Source organism: Acanthopagrus latus, chromosome 23 (assembly GCF_904848185.1).
Source record: "Acanthopagrus latus isolate v.2019 chromosome 23, fAcaLat1.1, whole genome shotgun sequence".
Taxonomy (NCBI): domain Eukaryota; kingdom Metazoa; phylum Chordata; class Actinopteri; order Spariformes; family Sparidae; genus Acanthopagrus; species Acanthopagrus latus.
The window spans coordinates 4,337,862-4,355,398 of NC_051061.1; the positions used below are offsets into that span (position 1 = coordinate 4,337,862).

The 17,537-nt window shown below is 45.4% G+C and overlaps 1 protein-coding gene across 20 annotated transcripts in view; it reads right to left on the bottom strand.

The window, feature by feature from the left end:
* Positions 1-17,537, bottom strand: part of nfixb (nuclear factor I/Xb) — a 160,723-nt gene that overhangs the window by 88,963 nt on the left and 54,223 nt on the right. For 8 of the 20 annotated variants that reach the window (XM_037088108.1, XM_037088107.1, XM_037088104.1 and 5 more), the window contains one exon: positions 13,341-13,872. In XM_037088108.1, coding sequence (XP_036944003.1) covers positions 13,341-13,872 — 532 coding nt within the window. Of the gene's footprint in view, positions 1-13,340; positions 13,873-14,236; positions 14,375-14,394; positions 14,642-14,670; positions 15,609-16,208; positions 16,713-17,537 lie in introns of those variants that run through there. The other 12 variants (XM_037088110.1, XM_037088116.1, XM_037088106.1 and 9 more) reach the window with 8 other exon arrangements.

Consider the following 17,537-nt stretch of genomic DNA (forward strand, 5'->3'; position numbering starts at 1 on the left):
CGATGGAGGGACCTGAGCCCAGGAGAGAAAAATCCTGTTCTTTTTCACAAACACCTTGTAGGAAAAAAAAAAAAACCCTGACCACAAAAGAGGCTCTGTGCTCGAGGCTATTTCAGAAAAGAGTTCTAGCCAGGACAGATCCACCGAGAGCACAAGTGAGATGGAAAGAGAAAGAGAAAAAGGAGCTTTATTTGGTTAACAACTTCCACGAATCAGTACGGGGGGAAGAATGTGTGTAATTTGGCTCTGTTTGTTTTGCATTAGGATATAAAATATGTCGGGATTACTTCATCACACATCTAAAGCCCAGTGAAAGGGAGATGGGCGAGAGTTTAGAAGGGGGGAACCACAGTTTTTTGTAAGTTGGGTTTTGGGTAACATATCAAATGTGTCTCACTGGGACAGCAGCCTGAGCACAGCACAGTGAAGAAGAAGAAGAAGAAGAAGAAGAAGAAGAAAAAACGCTACGGTGCCAAGAAGACAGCCACGATCAACATCAATCAACAGCTGCAGAAAACTATTTGGCAAGGTGATGAAGATGTAGAGCATCAGCCTTTTTCGTCAGAAGTACGCCCACAACCCTGTGAGATGAACCGCTCTCTTCATGAATATCACCATTTCTTTTACCCATTTATCCATTACTTTAAGCCACTTTCCATTTATCTAACAGCAAAAAGTTACTGATAAACAGACGAAAAACTAGTTCAGCTTTGTCATTAGCTTATGTTTAGCTATTATCCAACTGTTTGCTATTTCCACTGTTTGTCCAATGCTTTTAGCTAACCATTTTCATCCATTATCATACTTGTCTGTGAACCATTTGTTTGAGGCATTTTCACTGTTTACCAGTTACTTTTAGCCATATTTTAACCGTGTATCCATGACTTCATGCTAACTTATTCGAGCTGTTTGTCATTAGCCTATATTTAGCGGTTTCCACCAGTTATCCAGTTGTTAGCTATGCACCGTTTATCAATGCCTTTTAGGTAATTATATTGTTTGTCCATGGACCTACTTTTAGCTGTTTCAACCATGTATTCATTACTTTCAGTTATTTCCAATGTTTATCCATTAGTTTAAGTTAACTACTTTTTGAGCTGATAACCGTTAGCCTACATTCAGCTAGGCCTACTTCAATTTGTCCATTTGTTTATTACTTTTAGCTGTTTCAAACATCAAGTCAATTCTTGGTCACTTCCTTCATACACTCTCAACACATGCTACTAGGCTAATTCACATTTTTTTTTACTCATGTGCCATTTACACGTGTAACTGTCGCAGTGGGCCCCTGGGGTACAAGCACCCCTGGCTCAGAATCACTGATGCACTGATATGTAGGCTATGTATGACTATTTTGAAAAGGTGAACTGAAGTGAGGGCCATTTTGTGTCTCAAAGTTATGTTGATATAGTCAACATGACATCGGTCATGCAGGGTAAACACTCGTGGTGTATGCTTGGAAGATTTTATGCATACTGGGCCTTTAGCTTGGTGAAAGACCGTGAAACAGCAGCTCTCTGTGTAAGCCATCTTCACTTTACTGGGATAATCATGGCTCTTATCATAAGGATTTCCCTATGTAGCTGCCAGGATTGCGTAGTTTGAATCCATGCCCAAAGACAAAATCTTTTAGTCGATCAGAGAGGAAAAAAATTCTCAGCATGTATCAAAAACACACAAAAAAACAAAAAAAAACTTGGACTGGGGGTAATCACATCAGCCTGTGTGTTTAGGTCCTGGTGGAGGAAAACCACCCTCGACGGAGGTGGCGGGGATAATGGGACCATTCCTGATGCTTTTCAGTGTGAATGATATCTCGTTAGGGTCCGTTTTATGGCCAGGCTGGAGGGAAAAGTAAACTCAGATGAAAAGAACAGAAACAACAATAAAAGAGCAGGCAGACAAAAAAAAGAAAAAAAGAAAGCAGGGATCAGAGATGCTCTTAGGGCCAAAACCGCAGATAAAAATCTAACCGCAGAATGAAGGCCAGATTGCTCTAATTCACTGTCATCTCAAGTATTTTTTTTTTTTTTCCTGCGTGGAGGGAGAGAGCCGGGATAGAAAGTGTGGCAGAATAACCCATATCCTGCCTCCCTCATTCCCACCCACACCCAGCCCTCTCCTCCATTCAAATTTACTGCTCTTAAGTTGTTTGCCCTCTGCTTTTAATGGCCATCTCTAGATCATCAGCTCTTAAAATAAACACGGGGGCTTGGATTACCTTCTCTATCGCCATTCCGCCGGAGCTGCGCTTCGACTGCGCCTCGCTCCAACTCCTCCTCCCCCGCCTGTCTTTACGTTAATGCTCTGTGTGTGCTCCCCTGAATGTTTGGGTTGCTGGAGGAGAGCCTCGAATTAAGGCTGAGCAGCAGAAGAATGGAAACTCAAGTAGGGCTCAGAAGCAGGGTGGTCTGCGTCTAATAATACACCAATCAAATGTAACCGCACAAAGGGCAAATAAGAGAGAGTAGATCGGCTCCATGGCTGCTGCTGCTGAGAGGGAGAGCAGAGTGAAGGAAAGTGGTGCCTCCTTTCAGTTTTTGAAATTTTTTGGAGGACACGGCTCACCTGAAATTTCAAGAGAGATGTGGTTTTTCATATTTTTTGACTCTGGCAGTGACAGATTGCACTCAGTCAAAACCAGTGAAGAAGACCCAGTTAGGGTCTGGTTTACCTACCCTCTGAGGCCCTGCGCACCCCGCAGCCTAATCCCAGGTCCCATGCCTGCCACGGGACAGCTGGGTCAAATCAGCGTGTGTACATTTCTGTGCGCGTTTGCTTGCAAATGCGGGCCGCCTCTCTTCATGTGTACATACAAGGCCCGCAGGCATCAGGTGTGACGGGGGCGGGGGAGGGATCAGGTGCCGGCCGAGTCCAGAGAGGGCACTCATATGCTCGGCTGCAGAAAGCGTTTGTTGTCGCTCGGCCTGCTTCTATGGCGCACATGAGCATATGCGCGGAGGCACACATACACTCTTAAAGCGCTCGCACGAACAACACCTAAAAAACATACTTCACACACACTTCGCTCCTATGGACTTAAAGAGAGTCACTGGGGACGCAGGCTTAATCTTTTAAAGAGGAAAAACAGATGCATTTGAAAAATGAAAGGGGAAGGGATGCAGGCTCGTGTTTGGGAACGATAACAATTCAGTCGGCCAAACTCGCACACAGCGCTTGTATTGATATGTTAATACAGAAAATTTATACTGCACTTATCTGTACTTCACTGGTGTCTAGAATCTGACCTTGTCACTCCCCATAGTATACCTTCATGGCGGCACGGAGCGAGATTGGGGAGCGACGACAAAGACCCTTCTCCCTAGAAAACAATCAGAGGCTACAGGTGGATGCAGGGGTGGAGTAGCGCCAGAGGATGAAGAAGAAAACAACTCTCAACTGTGACTTAATTATCTGTCTGAACCTTCTCGCAGCCTTCACTCCCTAATCTTAGTGTTTCACATCACGTTGGTGTTCCGTTTGTGGTCCTGGAGACTCCAGATCATACTTCATGACACGTTACTTAGAGACGGTTTCTTGTTATATACTGTTAGAATTATATGTACACATGTTTTTGAACTGATGACATGTTTGAGAAGTTTGTTAGAGAAATCTTCTGTCTGGGGTCTCGCGGACCCCAGCTGTTAAATACAGTAGACTTCTGCTTTATATCTGTGCCTAGTGTTGACAGGAGTTTTTAACACTACTCCACCCATCCCTAATCCCAAATGAGTGTGTTTGGATCTTGTTATTGGGTTGTTATTTTAAGGGGTTTAAGAGGAAGTTTGACTACTCAAAATGACAAACACATAGTACCATCATCACCATGTAGGACTATAAGACTAAACTTACTTGTCTGTGAAGGGACTTGAGTCACTTCATGCACAAAATAACGTAGAGGATCAAATATCTGCTTCCTCGCGACGCACTGTGGTCCTTCCTGTATGTTGTCTCCTCCATCAAATGTGCAAGCTCATGTTGTGGCTAATGCACACGTTACCACAGAAGAGAGAAACGTTTGTGAGGAGAAAATGGTGGACTTTGCAAACATTCATGATTTCTGCAGATACAGCGGCGATGTCCGCGCAAACCCCAAATAACGAAGGAGCGAAGCCAACGTCAACAAAACGCGAGGCTTTCGGGCTGCTCTGTTTCCCAGCAGAGGAGTCTTTTATATCACAGGCTCCCCTGCTTTTTAAATTACAAGTGATATCTGAGCTGCCATCTCAAAGGGTACTTAAAGCTTCTTAGAGGATAAAACTCACGTGTAAGCCCCCCTGGACTGAACTAAGCCTAACAAAATGTGTGAATAACATTAAGGGAAAAAATCTGCTCTTAAATTACCGTTTGACATTTTCATATGTCTCACTTGGTCCACATCCAATGACAAGTGTTTAATATATCCAGAAATAGTATACCATAATGCCAAGAAAATCTAATATCCTCCTTTTTCCCTCAAAGGAATATAAATTATTCCTTTTAAGCCGAAATCACACTCTGGCTGTACAAACTCTTAATGTTGACATACAATTAGCACGGAGCAGCTACCTGTGATGTCACTGTGCTTATGCAGGGTGCGCTCAGCTGTACCGTATAGGTATCTGCTTATCCATTTGCATAAGTGTGGGGATGCCCTCTATAGAGTGAAAGTGATCCGAGTGGATTCCTCTGGCAGAGCTCTCCGCTCTGGTTGCCCACACAGTGGGCCGGAGTGCCACGGAAACAGCCCAGCACTGCATGGCCACTCACCGTGCCAACCAGGCCAGTCGCTGCCACTCCTTGGATATCACCCAGGAAAGGTGCACTGAGCAAAAAAAAAAAAAAAAAGCTACGTGTCCATGGCAACTCTATTCATTGGCCTGTCTGGACAGCTATCCAATGAACTGATACAGTAAGGCCATTTACACACTGGTGCCCGATACCTCGGCGTTTTTGTTGCGGGGTTTAAATCGACGTGCAACTTTTTTTCTTTTTTTTTTTTCCCCCAAGACACAAACATAAAATGTGTGAATCTAAACTATAATTTTGGACATGTGTTATTCTGATAAATAAATCCAAACAAACAACGCAATTTCATACACTTCTTTCCCCCTAATCTCCTCCATATTTCTATTGCTCACCAGGGAGCGAGGAAAAAAAAAAAAATCTGTGCTGTTTTTCTATCTTTTATGAAATTTATGCACCAAAGCTGCCAATAAGAATTCAAATGAGTCTGAAATTATAGACAAGAGAGTTGAGCGCTGACAGTTGACGGGAATAATGAGAACGTTACCATCCAGAATTATGCCTGTGAAATGGAGCTGGCCGTTCGTACTAGAAAAAAAAAAAAAAAAGCAAACAGACGGAGAAAGTGAGCGAACGTGTCAGGTGATTCTGGTGAGTTTCTTTGAGTGGGAGCCCGGAGCTGGACGGAGCCCTGCCCTGGAGAGTGTCCTCAAAAGGAAGACGGACTGAAGATGGATGAACTATCTAAGAATAAAACTACGCCAGTGAGATAAGCAGAGGTGTGATGGAATAAATTAACTGCGATGATATGCAACAAAATAGTCCAAACATCGCTTTTTTTTTTTTTTTTTTGATCACACAAGTCGATGGTTCTGAATAAAAAATTTCTGGATTCACATGAAAGACTTATCTGCGCTCATCATCAAAGCCACAGAAAACAGTGTTTAGGTTATTATTATAATCAAATCTCCCTAATCTAAGCGCAGAGCTGTGAACTACATTTCCTCAAAGTGATGCGAGTGGGGGGGGGGAGAAAAAAAAAAGAAAAAAGAAACACAGGAAACACAGTCCTTTATTCTCTCCAACGGCTCGCTCAAAGTGTAAATCCCTCTCTTCATTTTCTTTGTCCCTGCCTGAGCGGCGCGTTTGCCGTTCGGCTGCTCGGAGACATGCCGAGTTTATTTATTTATCCGTTCCCCCATTAATTAGAACATTTTGCGCCGGCGAACGCGGAAGCGCTCGCATTAGCGCCTAGTTTACACCCACCTTCCCCCGACTATCGACTCTCAGGATGCAGGAGTCTGGAGGAGTGCTGTGGGTGTCTTAAGTGACGACGATGGAGAAGAAAAAAGAGGAAAAAAAAAAAAAGACACCCAGGTGCACTTGTAGACACACAGAAACACTTTCAACAAGCACTGCCAGAATTTCTGATCTCAGCGACACAGGCGTATCAAGTTAATTAGACAAGTTAGTCTGATTAAAAAGTAAGTATGGAGGGGAGCCAGAAAAGATTGGCTATTGAAATAAGCAGAGAATAAAGGATGGATGAAATATGGAGTGTACCTTACAGTCAGTAGATTTTTCAGTCCATACCATGCTCAGCACTGGGAACAGGACCCCCACCCCTGAGACCCCATATATTCACTCTGTTATTTCAGGGAACAAAAGCGGGGCTCTCGAGGCCATGGGTGGATCCATGAAAGGAAGAAAGGAGTCCTGCTCCTGGTCGGGGCTGAATAGAGGCCTTTCACACTTAGAGAGGCCTGTTTACTCTCCCTCAATAATGGCTCTAATTTTCTGATCATTATTGAGTAATTCCATCCACCCCCACACCCAGCGTTTAACACTTTCTCCAATCACTCACGGCACCATGAAGGGCCCCAGTCCCCCGGATGATGTACAATGCATCCCCTCCTTAACCCTGACTAACATTTCCTGCTCTATGAGGACACCTGAAGACATTCGCAAAAGTCAAAAATGAGCAAACGCAAAAATTACATCCGCGCAAAAGGGAGAAATCAGTCAGCGTTGTTAATTTGCCAGTAATCCTCCTTCCCCCCCCCCCCAATACGTGAAATCATTCTCTCCGCTGATTGGAGAGGAGCCGCTCTTTATCCTCCATTTTGTTTTGGACCTGAATCCACAGCAGCACCATCACACCGAGCAAGCAACGGCGTTCGCTCACCGCTAAAAAGCCCGCGGATAAAAGAAAAAACATTTAGGAGGATAGAGGAGAAAAACAAAAACAACAAAAAAAAAAAAAAATAACACAGAACCCGCCTGGTAACACGATAGCCATTTCATTCAGCGCGCGCAAAAATAAAAAACCTGAGTTTTTAACATGTTCGGCTCGCTTTTTCTGGCAACCCCGCTGTGAAAAAGCAGCCATAGGAGCGGCGGCAGGGGTGGAAGGGGACGCGCAGAGGGGAAGACGTGTTAAGCGAAAAAACAAGGATATGGGGGGAAAAATGTTAAAATGAGAGAGAAAGAAAAGGATCAGAAGGAGAGAAGTTGGCAGAGACTGTGTCGGTTTGAAAAGCTGGCACCTTCTAAACAGAGCTGCAGCTTTGGTTGCCAAATGCTGCCAACCAGCCCCACTAGCCTGAATATCTGCCCTCCCTCTCTCTTTGTTTTCAGCATGGCATTTTGCATCATCTTTATTATACGCTTTTCTTTTTACTTTATATCAGCGCTCAATATCACCCGAACGGCACTGAGTGACATTTATTACCCTTAAATGAGAGAGTAAATAAGGCGAGGGAAAAAAATCAGAGGGAGATATTTATTCATCTATTCATTATTAGTGCTCATTTCAACGGATTTTATTTGGGCTTCTCCTCATTTTTTATGTAAGAGGATTTTGTTTGCGTATAATTGCTAATTTTTTTTTTTTTTTGAATTTGAGGCGGCTTTAAATCAAAACATAAAATCCACGCGGAGACGGGGGGAGAGGGATCTGTGCTCGGCGGTGTCGCGGTGTTTTCCCGGTCCCGTTTTTCCGTATGGAAAGAGCTGTCCCAATTACAGGGCAGTCTCCGCCGTGCTCTGCTCCACTGGACCGAGGGAACAAGGCGCGAGGCGGGCCGATCAGAATCAGGCTGCTGGGAAGCGGCCCAGAAAAAAAAAAAAGACGCTCTCTTTCCCCTCTCCTTTCTACTCCTCTGCTGTCTTCACCTCTCCTCTCCTCTCCTCCTGCTCTTTGCCCGTCGGCTCAAGCAGCCGAGAAGCCAAGCCGCCCCTCCTGTGCGGGGATACGTATGTTTTTAGGGGACAGACAGATTTCAGGCCTGGCGCCTGTACAGAGGGAGAGAGGACTGGTCATGCAAATTCACACACTGAAACGAGACGGCGTTGAAATAATACACAAAGAAACTCGAGGGGAAAATGAACGCCTGTTTGGTTGTTTTCATAAAAAAAAAAAAAAGGGGGGAAAATCCGTTCAGAAATACAGAAAAAAACTCAAAAGCAGTTATAGCTCAGAGGGTAAAGAGCCTTTTTATGTATCTTATTTCATGTGTTCATTATATTCATTAACATCGCTGTCATGCATATTATTAGGTAATTTAATTTCTTGAGAAATAAATACAAATCCGTTTGTTAAATGTCAGCTACCATTTGCTCAGCAAGTATAAAAAACAGTGAACTGAGCTGAGCTGCTAAATTGCTAAAAGAGACACCATAACGTTTATTTATTAGCCTTAATTACACAAATAATTAAAAATCACTGTACAGTGAAATTAGTAAATAAAGCTAATCCATGTTGCCCACAATGGGCACTTTCTGCTACAAGGAATTTTTCTATTTGCAGAGCTAAGACCTGACCTTTGTCTCAAAATGAGACTTAATTCAATCATATACTCAGTCTTTTGTGTATCTTTTCCCAGTATTATTCACTAAACTGGATAATTACAGCGAATGTGAAGCAGGTTGGCCTGCTACCAAGCCCATAGAGCTGCTCAGCGGTCGGACCTATAGACTGGTGGAAAGTTGTCAGAGATCAGCTAAAGGAGGTCAGAGGATTGGGCCGAGCCGCGGCGTAACGGTTCGCGCCTTTTTTCGCCGATTTTATATGGAGGGCTGATCGTACTGGAATAATTTCTCTTTTCCCCTTTCTATGACACACACACATACACACACATACACACACACACACACACACACACACACACACATACACACACATATGCAAAAAGAGTAACTGGAAAAAACTGGGGGCTCTGAAAACGGGCCAAGCCGGAGCTGTCGGAGGCCCCTATGGCTCAGTGCATATTAAAACACCACGGTGTCACTGACGCTGTCCCGTCATGAGAGCGGCTCGCCGAAGCTCAAACTTTATTGGGCACATTATTTCAAATGACAACAAAGCGCAAGAAAGTTTCCGTTGAAAGTGTCGGACCAGCAGTGTTTTTCACACCAGATGAATGCGGCTCCCTCGGCGCCGACACTCTCTGTTTCTCTGTCGGCCCGGGTTACGGAGCGGTGCCAGAACACTGGAGCACAATTCTGCTCTCCGTCCAGAAATCTCTGCTCTGCACAGCCAAGGAAAAGAAGAGACTGAGAGGGATTTTTTCTTTTTTTTTTTTTTTTTTCCTCTTTTAATCGTGACGATTCCCCTCTTTTCTTCTTCTGCAAACACTCAGCGACTAACAGGACAACATGACCCGAGTGTACGGGAGAAATACTGCTGCTATAAACCAGCACACACACACATGTGCGAAACACAACAAAACCCTCTCTGTCCTGTTTGGCCTCTCCTTCATTATGTAACTGCATCTGATAGCATTACCTCCTTTTGAAGCCCAGGATATTGGGCAAAGCAGATAAGATGTGTTTGATGGATTAGCGTGACGTGCAGGCGTTAAGTCTCTCAGTCTGGCTGTCTGTCTCCCTGTCGATCCCTCTCTTTGTTCGCCTCCATTAAGAAGACGTTCTCTTGGCCATTTGTAACGTCGGGGACTAGGCACGCAGACACATTGATGGGTAAATGAACCTCTTAGGAGCACCGTAGCAGCACGGAGATACGGTCTGGCACACACACACACACACACACACACACACACACACACACACACACACACACACACACACACACACACACAGTTGGCTTTCGGACCTGGCCCGTGACACCTTCTCCAGTCCGTCTGTCTCCAGCACACAGAACAGATACGGCGGCTGCACTCTCCGAAACATCTTTTTATCATAACAGCTAAAGTAATGAAAGCTGCATGTGGCGGCTCGGGCTCCAAACATGACTAATGCTGGAACCGTGCGCCTTCGTCAGACTGACAAATATGGAACACGACGCTCGAAAAACATGACCCGATCCGCGGGTCTCGAGGTGGAGGAAGGCCCCTCCGCGCCCAACTGGCGAGCCAGACTTTAGTTTTCGACAGACATGTGATCAAAGATGAGATCAGATCCCTTCTCTCTCTCTCTCTCTCTCTCTCTCTCTCTCTCTCTCTGTCTCTCCCCCTCTCTCTCTCTCTGTCTCTCCCCCTCTCTCTCACTTCCTCCACATCCCTGAACCATTATTGTTATCATCATCAGATGCAGCAGAATCAGTGAAAAAGAAGACGAGCCACTTTCGGGGGCGACTCATCAGCCTGCAACAATTATACCATGATCTGTTTGTGTTGTGTGCGGTCCAGGTATTCGACAAAAGGAAAGCGATCAGGCTCTTTTAGGTAGTGGAGCCTTTTTTTTTTTTTTTTTTGCAGCTGCGGAGCAGAAGCGCAGCGGCTGTGATCTGTCCCAGCTCCAGCCGCCCCGCCTGGAAGGGCCCACGTCTATAATTGGACAAAAGCAGAGACACATACTGTACTGTAGGGAAGCAGAAGCAGAGGAGGGGGTTAGATCTGTCAATCACGCCGCTTGAAAGCAGAGCCCCCCCTCCCTGCAGCTGGCGACAGTGACATCAGTGGGACGAGAGAACTGAAAACACCGCGGCGGGGACAGGCGGATGAGACGGCCGCGGTCCAATCATCAGGCCTGGCAACTGATAGCTTCCGCAAAGACACAGACACCCTGGAAAGAGGAGCTAAGAATAAAACTGTAACACTGCCACCCCAAAGGTTAGAATGGAGCCACTGTCTGTCTGTCCTCTGTAAACTCTGGTTAACCCCAGCCTGCCTCCTGGAAAACACAGCAATCCAAGCTGATACAAGTGGATGTTTTTAATTCGAGGTGTTTCCGAACGTCCTCCCTGATGAATTCTGGTCATACAGGTGCTGAATATAAGGCGGCTGTGCAGAAGCCGAGAAAGACCTGAATGAGACATCGTTTCCCTCCCACATCAGTGGACTCTGTCAGGAGACGGAGCTTTTAAAATGTACTCGCCTTGTTTCAGACATCAGCACAAGCAGTGAGGAGGGAAAAATAGCAATACTTAATATATGATCGAATACAAGCCAATGTTTAAAATAATGCTCATATTCAATTAAGGGAATAGGGTGCTGTCCATTAAAAACAGATTTAAATACGCGCAGAAAGAGACACGAATGTGATGCACAAACACACACAAATAAGTGAGATGAAGGCTTGTGTGTGTGTGTGTGTGTGTGTGTGTGTGTGTGTGTGTGTGTGTGTGTGTGTGTGTGTATGGGGGGTGAGCGGCTGCTGGATTCTGGCACAGAGTGAAAAAAAAAGGGGGCTTTACTCCGAGGGGCACCAGGCTGCGCTGGGAGCTAATCTGAGCCGCGGTTCGCCACGGAGCATTGTGGAACAGGAAGAGGCGCTCACGGAGGCCCTGCGAACTCAAGCAGAGTTACACACTGGGCTGAAAGGAGCCTGGCAAGGGGTACTCTGTCACAGAGGAACGCTGCTCCTCCCTGCCAAGGAGAAGAATTAAGGTCCTGTAACTGTATGCCAGTCTGTGGTCAGAGACCCGGGATAACAGTGAAGGGCAGAGAGGGTCTGTAACGGTGTGTGTGTGATGAGGCAGTCAGGATTTACACCTGATCTACCTGCGAACACCTGAAACACAGACACAGATAGCCGAGCTCTTATTGTGAAGGAGCTTCGTGACGAAAGGCAAAATACGTGTTCGCACATTACATGGAATTTTAAATGAATGCTATTAGAACTGGATTCAAAAATTTAAAAAAAAGCCTACGTGTTAAACTGCGAATGACATTAATAACTCACACACAGGACCCCAACATGAGAGTCTGACACCACCTGGTACACCACCAGCTGTGTCCCTGTCTCACTCTCACTGGTTTTCACATTTTTAAAACAGAATCGTGACACACCTCAGAACTTAGAGCTGGTCATTATTCACATAAGCAATTAAAGTGGATTATTTGCAAGAAAATAACAGTCATGTTTATCGCAGTAATACTACAGTAATTAATATAGAATTCTAACAGCTTAAACTGCTCACAAAAAATTATCTTGTTTGACATTAGAAAAAGGCTTTTATATTTGCAGAGGCAATAAAAAAAACAAATTAAATAATTTAATATCATCATGTTAATTTTGCCTTTTCATTTTAACGTCGCTATTTAATTAGCCAAAAGAATAATCCTCGCGAAAAATTGAATTTAATTAAGTACCAGTAACTGTACATGGCTAAAACCTGACTCAGATGATTACATGCGACAGCGTTAAATTGCCCTTACAGAAGAACGCATGCTGGCTTGTTTACACTCAAATATTTTCACCACCTCTATTTTAACTTTATGGCCGCAGCAGGAAACACGTGCGCCGAATATGGAAAAATAAAACATCTCATAAAAAAACAGAGGCAGAGCCACGCTGCCACAAACAGAAGAGTCTCAGTGTGTGTGTGTGTAAGTGTGTGTGTGTGTGTGTGTGATCAGGACATTCAGGCGAACATCGAACGGGGCAGCTTGGGCGAGTTGCGTTTGAGAGAGAGCTCCTGTGTGTGTCCACTTCGGAGTGTGTGTGTGTGTGTGTGTGTGTGTGTGTGTGTGTGTGTGTGTGTGTGTGTGTGTGTGAGTGTGTTAGCGTGCGTGTAAGGGCTGAGGCGGCTGAGGCTGCAGACAGGCTGACTCTCCCTGCCTTCTAAACTACCTGGGACTGGGCCAGCTGTCACTGCACTCTCCAGACCACCACACACACATACACAGACACCACAATGCTACTGACACACACACACACACACACACACCGATCTCACAATAACATACACATGGATTACAGACACATGACACACGCGCACGTACGCACATGCATGCACACACAGATAAACAGGTTTGCAGATGCTTTTGTTTACACATGGCACCGGAAAACATGCACATTTGGATTTAGACAAATTTGCACACAAATACTTGAACAAATGTACCAACGCAAACATATCTCTAGGTAAACACAGGTTTTAAGCCGGGCTGTCAAACTCTCCGAATCTCTTTAAACCAGATAGAAACATCCACGCGAGACACACTTTTTAAAGATTAGACTGCGCAGACTGGCCCTTTAAATGTCAAGATGTGGTCGTTATCTTAATTCTGACTGGGTTTATCACAGCCTGGCACTGGCTCAGCTGGGTACATAGTGAAGGGAAGGGTCTAATCTGCCACTCACATGCCACATGCCGTGCGTGTGTGACCTGTGTGTGTGTGTGTGTGTGATATGTGTATAATCTGCCCACATACCTGGTGTGTGGACGAAGTAGGCCAGGTAGAGGTCCAGCTCCTTGACCGTCACTCCAATGTGGTGCGGCTGGACACACAGGCCGTGGTTGGAGCACTGGGGCGACTTGACCAGCCGCTCCCCGTCCGTGCTCTCCAGGGGGCTGCCCTTGAACAGGATGACCATCACCAGGTCCAGCCGCCACACCTTGTCGGCCTGGCGGAGGCAGTCGATGCGGCGGATCTTGCCCTTCTGGTCGGGGTTGGACAGCACGCAGCAGGGGGCCTTCTTCCCCGTGATGGTGAGCACAAAGTCCTCGCGGAACTCGGGCCGGATGTCCTTGCGGAGCTTGGCCAGCAGGCGCGAGGCCCACTTCTGCTTGATCTCCGGCTTCTCTCCCAGCAGCTCGTCCTTCACCGCGCGCTCTTCGTCCTTGGTCATCCTCTTTTCGTGCTTCTTGAAGTACTTGCGCTTACGGGCCTGCAGGTTGAACCAGGTGTAGGAGAAGGCACGGACATGGGGGAGGAGGGCCTCAATGAAGGGATGAAATTCATCCTGAGGAGAGAGAGAGAGGGAGAGGGGGAGAGAGAGAGAGACGTGGTGTGAGGACGCTGGAGAGGCTTTTAGTTTGAAAAGAGAGCATGCAAAATCTTCAAAATACAGCTGTTAAAATGTTTGGATAATTTTCAGTGAAAAAGTGAAAATGCAAAAAAATTTAAATGATTATACAGTTATTATAAAAAGATTCATATTTTATAATTAAATGTTAATTCACGTAAATTACTAAAATAGAAAAAAATCTAAAAACACAATTCAAATAAGCATCATAATCTAAAAATGACTGCATGTTTTATCATTACAAACACTCAGGCAAAATACAAATAATTTTGCAGCAATTTGTAAGAAAATGTCTCTTAACTGTAACATGCAAAGCTTCCTTTTATCATAAATAAACACGGAAAACATTCAAGAGCAACAAATGCAAAATGCATGAATTCAAATCCAAAGGCTGAGCCAAGTTGCGCTCTCCCGGTGTGCTGCAGGAAAAAGAGAAGTTATTCTGCTGTACCATAATACCTTCACTACATATCTCTGGGCAACAAAGCCCAGATCTCGCCACAGCGCTCCTGTGCCAGGGTTGCCACACACCGGTCGCTCACCACCGCCAAGCTTTGCCGCCACAAGACCACTGTTGAAATGTGCTGCTAAAAGATCAGCCATACCATTTCCTATCTGCGCTACCATGCAAAGGGAGCTCCAACCAGACTCACATTTCCACAACAAACTGAAAGCAGACAGAAATCACCACAGAAAACCACAGTGCTAGAGGAAGACAGACGGCCTGGTAGTTACCATTTTGCACTCTCATCATAAATTTGGCACAGCGTTTAAAGTGAAAAAAAAAAAAAAAAATCTGCACCAGTTTTTTTTTTTTTTTTTCCTCCTCCCGCGCTCCCCAATGTAAAGCGAGTGCTGGTTTGGCAGGGTGTGGAGAATTAGCTGATGAAAAAAAAAAAACTTGGGGGGATGAAGAAAAAATAATTAGCAGAATGTGCTGCTCACTGAAGACAGTGGGCCGAAGTTTCAAACCAAAACAACAAAAACACCCCAAGATTTAAGGAGAGGAGAAAATTCACTACAGCAGGACCACGTCCAGCAGCACTTTCCACCAAAAATGACAAAAAAAAAAAAGACGGATACAAAACTTGTAGCAAATTATCAAGTGGCGATAGAAACGTTAAGAGTTAAAAAAAAAAAAAAAAAAAGAACTTCGACAACGCGGAGAGATGCACTTAAAATAAAAGCAGTCCTTTGTGCATTCCAAAAAAAAAAAACTGAACCTTGAAAAAAAAAAAAAAATCCTTGGCAAAGTGTAATTGGTGGTGGTGTCTGTTCTGATCCCTGGGCCCGGCACAAGACTCACACACTCGCACACACACACACACACTCACTCACTCACTCACACACACACAGATGGGGGGGCCAGGGAGCGCAGAGCACAGAATAGGGAGGAAAAAAAAAAATAGAGAGCCGAATCAATGTTGGACGAGCGCATACGACCGCTGGCAGAGCCGAGTGCTGCTTCTTTTTTCCCCTTTTCTCTCCAACTCTCTCTCTTTCTCTTTCTGTTTCTCGCTCGCCGTCTCTCGTCCTCTCCGCGTTCTTTCCCTAACCATTGCTTGAGCCTTTGCCAACACGAGTAGGGCCCACCTATTTGGCAACAAGATGCCTGTAGCCCAGCCAATGCGTTAGCTTCAAGAGCTGAAAGGGAGGGAAAAGAGAAAGAGGAGAGGGTGGGGAAGGGGGAGGAGGGGATGGGGAGGGGGGGGTGTAGTGGCGGCGAGAGAGAGAGAGAGCGAGAGAGAGAGCGAAAGAGCGAGAGCGCGCAGGAAAAGAGAGGGAGAGAGAGAGAGCAGGAGGGAGCAGGTGGGAGTGTAAGAGAGCTAGCAGCCCTGTCCGACGTCGCGCAATTTGCCAAATCGACAAGTTCCACTCTGACACGGAGGCAAAGTTCAGGGGAGCAAACCTTCTCCTGCACCAATCCCCGCAGCCCTCAGCCTGCCTCCATCTTTACTATGGCCGCCATCGCCTCGTCTCCCTTACCCCCCACCCCAACAACACCCCACCCCCCCCAACACACAAACCCCCGCCCTCCCCTGCGCTCCTCTGCCTCCCTCGCTCTACCCTTCTCTCTGCTTGCATAATGCCACCTTGGCAGAGGATGGCAAAGAGAGGACACACAGCTTCAGAATCCCTCCAGACCCCACCACCGGCAGCTGCTCATGGGTTTACCACAGCAAACAAAGAGGGAGAAACAAACCCGGGCAGCCACACACATGCACACAAATCAATGACGAGATGATTTAGAGGCAAAATACTGAGATGGTTACAGAATTTAAGATGAGAGGGAGGGCAGCAGGCAGAGGGAACGGAGTCTGCACCGAGCAGCAGCAGATAAACGGTCAGCGAGAGCGTGTCCCACGAAAAATCCCCAGTCCCCGAATTTTTTCGCCTTGCTCCCCAAACTCCCGGGGGGATCTGGCGTTCGGTCTACGAGCGGTGGCGGCGGCTGCCATGTTGCCTCATCGTGAAACATGTCATTCAGGGTTGCACCTGCTCTGCAGACAGGCTGTCTGAAGGCACGAGTGCTGCTGAATCACAGAGCGGGAGAACGGAGGCTTGTGACTCCAAACAAAAACCACCGTCGAGAGGAGAATTCAGCAAGCGGCGAAATTCTCTGGTACATGTGCTGTTTACATCACTCACAAGTCGGGCAATGCCGGAATACTAAGCGAGCCTATGAGCTGTGGCACTCAGTCAACTAACTGATTAGTTGTCATCAATTAAAATAACTAGCCAGCTATTTCCATACTTGATTGATCGTTTTGTGTCAGTTTTTTTAAAGGAAAAAATGTCAGAATTCTCTGATTTTAGCTTCTTAAATGTGAAAATGTTCTGGTTTCTTTCCTCATTTATAATAGTAAGCTGAATATGTTTGTTTTGAGGACAAAAGAAGACATGTGAGGACGTCATCTTGGCCTTTGCAAAACACTGATCAAATTTATTTTTGCCATTTTATGATATTTCATAGACCAAATAACTGATCGAATAATCAAGGAAATGATCAGCAGATTATTCAGTAACAAAAAAATGTCAAATCACATGCAGGCAACGAACGCAGATGAGCGCTGAGAAAATTCTGCAACTATTTTGATAACCGATTCATTGTTTCAGTCCCTGAAACACTTCCTTGAGCGATCTGAAACTGAAACACATTTTGACAAGATAAAAGGAGAGCTTCAAAGACTCTGTAAATCATAAACAGGCACTTTTTTCACAGCTTTTGGGCATTTTTATAACATAATAACTGATGGAGAGAATAACTGATTGACCGGTAGTGCAGATTAATCATAGTAGAGCTGCAGATCTGAATGTGTCCTTGACAAATGATTTCAATTTGTAAAATTCAAAGAGAGCGACTCGGTTACACCAGAGATTAGACTCAGCCGACCATTATCCAAAGTGGGACCAGGACACAGTACCAGCACTTCTACATTCTACTCTTTACTGCGCCAGAACTTTTTTCCTCACAAGAGTCAAATCTTATCATGCATTCTTATCCGATTTCTACTCCAGATGTGTTGTTACACCTAATACGAGACACACTCACCTAGAAAGCAACATTTCAGTGAGATAGGGACATGTTTTTTAGGCGACTT